The sequence below is a fragment of the Bidens hawaiensis genome, unplaced genomic scaffold, assembly GCF_021521415.1.
Source record: "Bidens hawaiensis isolate Kalapana, Puna unplaced genomic scaffold, B.hawaiensis_p1.1 tig00047519_1, whole genome shotgun sequence".
In the NCBI taxonomy this organism is placed as follows: domain Eukaryota; kingdom Viridiplantae; phylum Streptophyta; class Magnoliopsida; order Asterales; family Asteraceae; genus Bidens; species Bidens hawaiensis.
Window position 1 is genome coordinate 18,022 of NW_027498496.1, and position 9,487 is coordinate 27,508.

Here is a 9,487-nt window from a genome sequence, read left to right on the forward strand (position 1 = left end):
CCTGATCGCTAACGGACCACCACCACCACACTGCAACACCCTTGTCGTCCATTATCCTTAACCATCATCTGAAATCCCGTCATAAATCACCATATCAAGACCATAGAAACAAGCAATCACAACATCAAATGTAGGCGGTTTCAAGCGAGGATGTGATTAGGGCAAAACTCTGGCAAGGTTTAGAACGGATCGGGGTTTTGTGAACAAATTCTAACAGAGCTCGGAAAAACGATTTTGGGGGGGTTTTGTGAGTTGCATGTCCCCGGAGTAAGGGATTGAGCTTTTGACGAGCTCAGAAGTGGTGGATGATCTTCCGTTGAGAATCCACAGAAGAAACCAATCAACGAGGAAGTGGATGATGTCATTATAAATTGTTACATATCTCATGAGGGTTCAGATGAGATTCCGGAAGCAAATTGATTATAGGGTTCAGAAGAGGATCCCTGGTAATCGGCCGGAGACGGTGGTGGTTGCAGGGAATCGACATGGTGGTGGTCGTGGGTTCCGGCTATGGTTGCGGTGGTGGTGGTTTGGTAGTGATGGTTGTTGAAGATTGATGAAGATGATGTGTTTAATGGTGGGTCCAACAAAGCATGCCTACTCAGGGTCATCAGACGCCACATAAGTTTCCTCGTAATCCTTTTTTGACACTTAGATGGGACACGTCAGCAAATCACTAGCGGAGTTAACATCCGTTAGTCGCGGTCCATTTAAAACAAATACCTCTTTAGTTTGTACCGTCACCAGCCAACTTTGAAATTGAGACTATTATTTACCAATAGAGCATAGTTGAGATTTTTTAACACCAATTTTCCTATTATTTTTAATATCTGATTCCACACTAAAGCATGGCATGGGGGTAGGTTGTGACCTGTGACGGTGAGCCAACATTAGGAGGTAGGAGGAACTAAGAATAAGGGTACAAATAGGAGTACGAGTATGAAAATGGCATCATACGGTTTTAATTATTTAGTAAATTCAACTTTGTTTTTCTCATGTCGTTGTCCATATTAGCTGTGAAATACTTAAATATAAAGTTGTCAATTCAGCTTTTAAAATATGTGACCAAATAATTGTTTAAAATAATCAGCTAATTTCTTACAGAGTATTCTCAGCCCGTCTTTTATCCTTATTTTTATAATTATACTACAAAACACTATGTTTATCTCTCAATTTTAACTAAATAATATTATTATTTTATATTTTTATGATTACAGTTATATCTCTCCTCTGCTCACAACCAATCTAACAAATATTAAAAAATAAATAAGGACAAACTAAGTTTTCCCAAATTAAAAAAAAAATACATTTTCTCCCCGCACCCTATAATATACACTCACAATCACTCAAATCTCATCATATAACTTACAAGCTCTCCTCACATAAATATAAAAAATGAGTTAAGAATGCTCTTATAATGGTTAAATGTATAAGGGCATATAGAGTTATTGAGGGTGGATCCCCTAAAAATGAAGCTTTGCCTAAGTTGCTTGATAAGAATTATGGAGATGACATGTGACACTCCTTAATTAGGATTATGGGTGATTTTGTGATTCAATTTTTTTAAAGAGTGCTCGATATTATGGTGCAATAAAAAAAAAGAAGGAAAACAAATACCGTATGAAAAGTTATGGGCGCTAAAAGAAACTGAAAGAATTTGAAAAAAAAAATCAACAAAAATGTATACCTCCAAATTACATCCACTTCCCTCTTTTTACTTGAACTTTGTCAACAAATATAAAAGGCCAAGATGTCTTGCTAACCCATTTAGTCAAAACGTCATTTTTATTTGTTCATTTCCCTAAAGGTCTTTCCCAATCCATGTCCCTATCCACATAGCTTAATTAAACACTATTTTTCAAAATTTCTCTCTTTAAGTAAAAAAAAAAAAAGAAAACACGCATGCCTTATGTTTTATATCTCCCTCTATTGAATTAATAATATTTATTTCTTTATTTATTTTTTTCTCTTTATACTCATTCAAATATCCACTAATGGATATGGCGATGAATAGTAGTAGTCCCCACATACGAGAGACTATTTACTTTTTTTGAAGAATTTGAGCCAGGTAATGAATTTCTTTTGCTTTTATTTGAATGAGCAACTAAAATTATATTATAAACAAGAAAACAAAGACTAACAAGTAGCTAGCCTTTGAAAGTACATCCCCGATTTGAAAGCCTCCAAAAAAACATTCCACACAAAATTTACCCGCCCATCTTTTTACCCAAACTAAGTTTCCTTCCATCCTTCCAAAAAAACTGAAGAACATTTCAACCGATTTCAAACCTGTAAAAAACTTAATAGCTGTAATTTTCTTAACTACTTTAGCAAGTAAAGATGTTTTTGATGTAACACCAAATCCTTTCGGGGCCTCCAAACGCTCCACGAAATTGTAAGTGTGATAGCATTAATTACCTTGCCAATTTATTTGACACCTTCAAGAACTTGTGCACCTCTAATTAAAACGTACTTAATATTAAAATTATAGACGGATGAGATATTACACATTGTGAGATAATATGACATATAGAGTGAGCAAAATGACAAGATGCAACAATGGTTTATTTGTTTCACCTTAGTTATTACAAACTTACACATCGCCGATTTGTCGTTTATATTTCTTTTTGCTAGCAATATAGCAGTTGGTAATAGGGATTACTCTGTTAAATAGTAACCAAGTTTTGGAGTTATTCCAATCAGGTCATTGATAAAAAAACTTTGTTCTAACCAGGTCACTTAACTTTTAAAATTTTTCCAATCCTAGATATTTGACATACATAACAGGTTATTAACATTTTTTTTAATATTTAGAAAACATATAAATATAAACCTCTCACTCTACTCCCTCTCTTTCTTCAACCACCGGACCACTACCACCACTCCAACAGCCTGCCACCACTGACCACCTTGACCCTACATCTTTGCACTTCTAGAATCTGACCAAGTCTCGCAGGTAAACGAACAAAATTCGACCGTTCGTCAACCCAAGTGCACAAACCAGATCCGACGAGGGTTTCAAAACCCAAGAATACAAACCACTTCGTCTTTCCGATCGCAACCCTTAACCACTTCGTTTTTCCGATACGGGCTTCACAAAGCCTAAATTGGTTGTTGACGGTGATGATTGTTGGCTGGAAAATCGATGCCGGAAAATAAATATGTTGTGTTGGAGTTGAGGAAATTGGTAGACTAGGTGGTGGTGTTGTTGATTTAGGCCAGTGATGTGTACATTCATGGTGGTGGTTAATGGCTGAGTTGCTAAAGGGTGGTGGGTTTGTGATCTGAATGTATGTAGAAGTTGAGGCCTTAATTGAATCATATTGTGATTTGTCTTTTTTTTTTAAATTAATGAAACTATATAACCTAATGTTCAGTAACATACTTTAAAAAATGCTTAAATGACCTGTCATTCAGGTAAAATGTCTAGCATTGGAACAATTTTAAAAGTTAAGTGATCTGATTAGAACATAGTTTTTTATCAGTGACCTGATTGAACAATTCCAAAACTTGGTTACTATTTAGCAGAGTAATCCCTTGGTAATATGTCTAAGTTAGATAGCCATATGAGGATCCCCACCGTCATTGGCATCCACTCATTCCAATTGAATGCATAAATCGTCGATTCTCAAACTAAAAATTGTAACCGGATTTTTTGACAATCTGTAAATACCTCATCAGCATCCCGCAACTACGACCATCTATCCTCAAATCCTCACCTGACCCAAAAGACAAACAAAATCATCATCGACAACTTATCCAATTCCACAATCTTATCTGACATCGGAACACTAGACCAGACTCACCGGCCTAGTATACCATTGAGCTTAACCAGTGGCGGATCTATTAAGACTCTAAGGGTATCCCACGCTACCATCAGCGAAGTGCAAATATTTGAGTTTTTTTTAGCATTTTTATTAAATTAGCATGTATATTATATTTAGAAACTAATAATATAAACTAGATTTACTAGAGTGGTTAGTCTGCATGACTTTAAATCTTGGGTATTTTTCTACGTGAGCTAGAACTTTGCTGTTAGAATTTTATTTTTTTCCAAATTCTAACTACATTAGCTATAAATTTTTTCTAAATTTAAATGACCTTATGTTCAAAAGTTTTTTTTGGATACCCGTCTTCTCTTTTTTAGATATGCACTGAGCTTAACAAAGCCCGATCCACAATAGAACATAACTTATATCTTTTCAGAGCATACACAAGCGGTAAAATAGTTTAGACCTGGATAGGAAACGAGTTGGAGTGATTGCTTTAATAATTTTCCTGAAATCTGAGTACGGGGATGGATAAATGAAACGAGAATATATGCTCTAAAAACAAAATTTGAATGATTAGGTAATACTTATTAAATGTGATTGATATATTATCATGAAACTCCACAAAACTTGTACATTAATAAAAATAAAAATGTTCTATCTCTTGTTTGTGCATTTAGAAGGTTTTGCTTTCTATTGTCCATGTACATTAGCTAGGATATTATTAGAACTTGAACCCTGTTGTCCATGTAAATTAGTTTGGATAATATCAAAACTTGTACTCTATTCTTCCACATAGTATTAATATTTTAATTGGTATTGTCGAAAGCAGGATGTGATGGATAAGCATCCTACTGATTTTAATGAAATTATAAATACTCATATTAAGCTAATTGTCCCAAAACTCCTTGCATTGTTTGTATTTTATACAAATAATTATAAAAATCAACAACTTCTTGTTTCTAAAGGAAGGAACAAAGGGAAATGACAACCGTTGTAGCCCCGTACTTAAAATTCTTCACACACACACACGCACACACACACACCACACACACACACACACCGTCACCTTCCATTATATATAGTACCCTACACCAGTTCATATAGTCATCAAGCTAAACTCTTAATTATTACCTCAAAAACAACCTCCATCTCTCTCTTACCTTCACATAGAAATGGAAGTTGGCTTGAACAACACCCAAAAGTTCTTATCCAAGATCGCAACCAACGATGGCCACGGCGAAAACTTGCCGTATTTTGATGGCTGGAAGGCCTATGACACCAACCCATACCATCCTCAAACCAACCCATCCGGGGTTATTCAAATGGGTCTGGCCGAAAACCAGCTTTGTTTCGATTTGATCCAAGAATGGATCATGAACCACCCTGAAGCCTCCATATGCACACCACAAGGTGGCTTTGATTTCAAGGAGACTGCCCTTTTTCAAGATTATCATGGGTTGCCACAATTCAGAGCCGCGATTGCTAACTTCATGAGTCGAGTTAGAGGAAGCCGTGTGAAATTCGATTCTGACCGGATTGTGATGAGCGGTGGAGCCACAGGAGCTCATGAGACTGTGGCCTTTTGCTTGGCTAACCCTGGTGAAGCCTTCTTGGTGCCCACCCCTTACTATCCAGGGTATGCATATATATATTCTTTTGGCTCAACTTTTTTGAAATTAATACCTTTTACTATCAATTAAGTAAATCATTCTATTTGTTTAAAAGAAAAGAAAATTTACAATTTAAGGGTTTAATTCTGGGTATAATTAAGAAATCTTAATTAACAATCAAATTTTTGTATAATTATTGAACATGATTTGCAATTAATGATGTCACTTTCATGTATGATAAAATGCTCATGATGATCAGAAAAGATGAAACAAGTCAAGCTTGTATTTGTATTTTATTGTTACAACTGTTTTATAAAACTCCGAGTCAAGAATTATTTATTTTATAACCGGACACTTGACCCCATTCTGGACCTTTAGACTAAACTATTGAGTATGCTTTTATACAATTTAATATTGTTTAGACCAAATTTTTAATGACTAGACCAAATTTTTAATGTTATTATGTTTTTAATTGAAAACTCAAGGTCAACAATCCATTTTTAGCATAACTTAGAAGTTTTAGGTGAAATTAAATACTTGAGTTATTTATTTATTTCTTTTTTACCAACAAAAGCAACTTCATTAAAAAAAAGGAGTTCATGAGCGTTTTAGCGCAGACAACTACACAATCAACAAACCTATTTATGCAAAGTTTATTTTTGATAAAGAGTATTTGTGTAGTTACTTATATCTTTACTTACCATAATTTGTGTGTTCATTTTTTTTAGATTTGATCGCGATTTGAAATGGCGAACCGGAGTCCAGCTTATACCTGTTGTCTGTGAAAGCTCTAACAACTTTAAGGTCACTCTTGAGGCTCTTGAAGAAGCTTACGACAAAGCAAAAGAATCAAACATCAAAGTCAAAGGCTTACTTATAACAAACCCATCAAACCCCTTGGGTACGTTCTTTGACAAGGATACCTTAAAAACCCTAGTCAGTTTCATCAATGAGAAAAACATCCACCTTGTTTGTGATGAAATTTATGCGGGCACGGTGACTGACGACAACGAATTCGTCAGCATTGCTGAAATCCTTCAAGAGTTCCCCACAATATGCGATCACAATCTAGTCCATATTGTTTATAGTCTTTCTAAAGACATGGGATTTCCTGGATTCAGGGTTGGCATAATCTATTCCTATAATGACACGGTCGTGAACATTGCACGCAAAATGTCGAGTTTTGGGCTTGTTTCAACACAAACACAACACCTGGTTGCATCGATGCTGTCTCAGAATGATTTTGTTGACAACTTTATTCATGAGAGTCGGACCAGGCTAGCGCACCGACACGACTTGTTCACTAGAGAGCTAGCTCAAGTTGGAATAGGTAGTTTGGAGAGCAACGCGGGGCTTTTCTTCTGGATGGACTTACGTCGCTTCTTGAAAGAACCAACTTTCGAAGCAGAAATGACGTTTTGGCGAATTATAATAAATGAAATCAAACTAAATGTTTCACCGGGCTCGTCTTTCCATTGCAATGAACCGGGTTGGTTTCGTGTATGTTTTGCTAACATGGATGACACGACGGTTATGGTTGCGATAGAAAGGATTAAATCATTTGTGCATGAAACTAGGATGCTCGAGATCAAGACCAAGGCCATGGCTAAGACCAAGAAACAATGCTGGCAAAACAACCTTCAACTCAAGCTGTCTTCTCGGAGGCTCGAAGACATCATGTCGCCTCACTCCCCGCTCAACTCGCCCATGCTTCGAGCACAAAACTAGGTGGATGGATAATTTTATTCTTTATGCATGTATGATGTATACAATAACGTTTGCATTCCTTTTTCGTAAGAAAAGGGTGGGTTGTTACAAGTGCAACTATGTAGCGTGTGATGATCTTCTTGTAATTTTTTTTATAAAACTTACAAATAAAAGTTTGATGCATTTCAATTTAAGTGAAATAATAAAGGTACTGCCGTATTTGTAAGAGGTGTATGGCAAAATGATCATAACATTGTTGCACACATTTTATGTAATGTGTAAGGGTGACCGGAGGCCTCGCCCTTAATGAATCCGCTACCTGATCTGGCCAAACCAAATCACATGGGGTGGAAGCCTAAGACAAAATACCCAACCCGATTCACTTTCACTATCTCCAATTCTGTTCGGTTTCAGGAAGCCAAACGTGGGTACCTAATATGCGAAGCCGAACCATTAATATTTCCCTAGTTACTCGAAACCCTTACCCGATGAACATTTGATCCGTACACCCTAACGAGTAACGACGACCAGCATTCACGTAAACATGTTTGTTCCTTCACGAGTAGAGAAAAAATATATGTTTTGCTGATATAATACATGTATGGAAAGCAGCAGTACGTAGCCTTTGCAGTGTATTTGTCCGCAAAAAAACATGGAGTGGATGAGTTCCTATTATAAAAAATTTGAGGGCGTCTTCGGTAGCCTTGCATATGTCCATATTCCTAGCCAAGCATAAGCTTGATGAAAGACAGAAAACGGTTTTATATTGTCTATAGTGAAAAAAAGCAAAGGTTACAAACTATACAGTCCGCAAAGGTTATAGTCAGCGGAGATCCGTGTTCTGTTCCCAGGGTACGCCGGTTCGTAGTAGCAACAGCGTACCGCCGAACCTGATCACTTGCCTGAAATGAAACCAGAATGTGTTGCAGCAGAGAGTATGGGAGAGATGTTATTTTGGTGTGTGTTGATGTAAGGCCCCGTTCCCGGTGCCCTACATTGGCATTGGATTTACTCATAAACACAGTTTTAAATATTAGAGTTAAATTAAACTTTCACGGAATAAATAAAACTTCAATCATTCGTTACAAAACATTCAAACCTGTCTTTAAAAACATAAGATAAAAATATCTTATTTAAACATCATAACAAATCTTCAGATGCCAGCTTACTCAGTTCCTGCTATGTGTCTTGACCCTCAAGCTAGCTGCTTCAGTCTATTTACATTCGTGTTTACTAAAAGTCAGCTACGCTGAGTGAGTTTTAGTTAATCAGGTAACATACAATACATTCACATACTTATACATACGCATCCGAAGATACATATTATATACTTAACCTGTTTGTCTTTCTTTCGTACATACATAAGTATATACTCTCTTTCTTGTTTTCATTCTTTATATCATACTTTACATTTATTCTTTCTTTACATACTTATACGTTTTAAAGAGCCATTCGCCCTATAACTCTAAGATATTATAAGGGTCTGGTCCCTATCCTCTCAGATATTATAAGGGTCTGATCCATATCCTCTTAGATATTATGAGGGTCTGGTCCATATCATCTCAGATATTATAGGGTCTGGTCCCTCTTCATACCTTCATATCTTCATATATTCCTTCATACTATCATTTATACAATTTCATACATACACTGCTATATCATTCATACATACTTTATAAAACAATCACATCTTCTAACGAGTACATTCCATAGAGATACGTGCAATATCTGAAGATCATTCACGTACCGACAAACATTCATTCATAACATCAATAACTATCACATAAACCATACATGGCATACACTTACTACTTAAGGTAAGTGTATTAACTGATCACATCGAATATGTACAGAGCCCCGAAAAAGTAACAAGGAAATGAGGCTATAAACTCACCTGTAGTCGATTCTTCTCTGAGTTTACTGTTATGCCCTTCCTGAGATGTGCATGGCTAATTGTGTACCAATTAACAAGCATCACTCAACTACTCCTAATCATGTTATATTGCTAAGTCATTTTCCCGTTTTAAACATTACCTTTCATTATTAATTAATTAATTAATTATCTTTAGTTCATATATCATATAAGTCCTTTTCTATCGTTTACGTACGCATACGTTGTTTATCTTTCGTTTATTTTATAAATCATTACGAGCGTATAAGTTAGTTCTGGCGCATAAGTTAATTCCACCGTATAACTCGTTCTAGCGCATAAGTCCAATTATGGCGTATAAGTCACTTAGGGCTTGTAAGCTGCCCTGTGTATAACTCCTTCTTCCAATGTGTAAGTTGCCTAGTGTATAAGTCTATAACCTATACGTTATACATATACGTTAGTATACATACACAATACATACATACACGTTTATATACATACACGCTACATACATACACTTTCCA

At 35.9% G+C, this 9,487-nt stretch overlaps 1 protein-coding gene across 1 annotated transcript; it reads left to right on the plus strand.

The window, feature by feature from the left end:
- Positions 1–4,825: 4,825 nt before the first annotated feature.
- On the plus strand, positions 4,826–7,214 carry LOC143597053 (1-aminocyclopropane-1-carboxylate synthase-like). Its single transcript, XM_077075667.1, has 2 exons — positions 4,826–5,409; positions 6,112–7,214. The coding sequence occupies exons 1-2, from the start codon at positions 4,946–4,948 to the stop codon at positions 7,109–7,111; spliced, it is 1,464 nt and encodes a 487-aa protein (XP_076931782.1). The 5' UTR covers positions 4,826–4,945; the 3' UTR covers positions 7,112–7,214.
- The last annotated feature ends 2,273 nt before the right edge of the window (positions 7,215–9,487 follow it).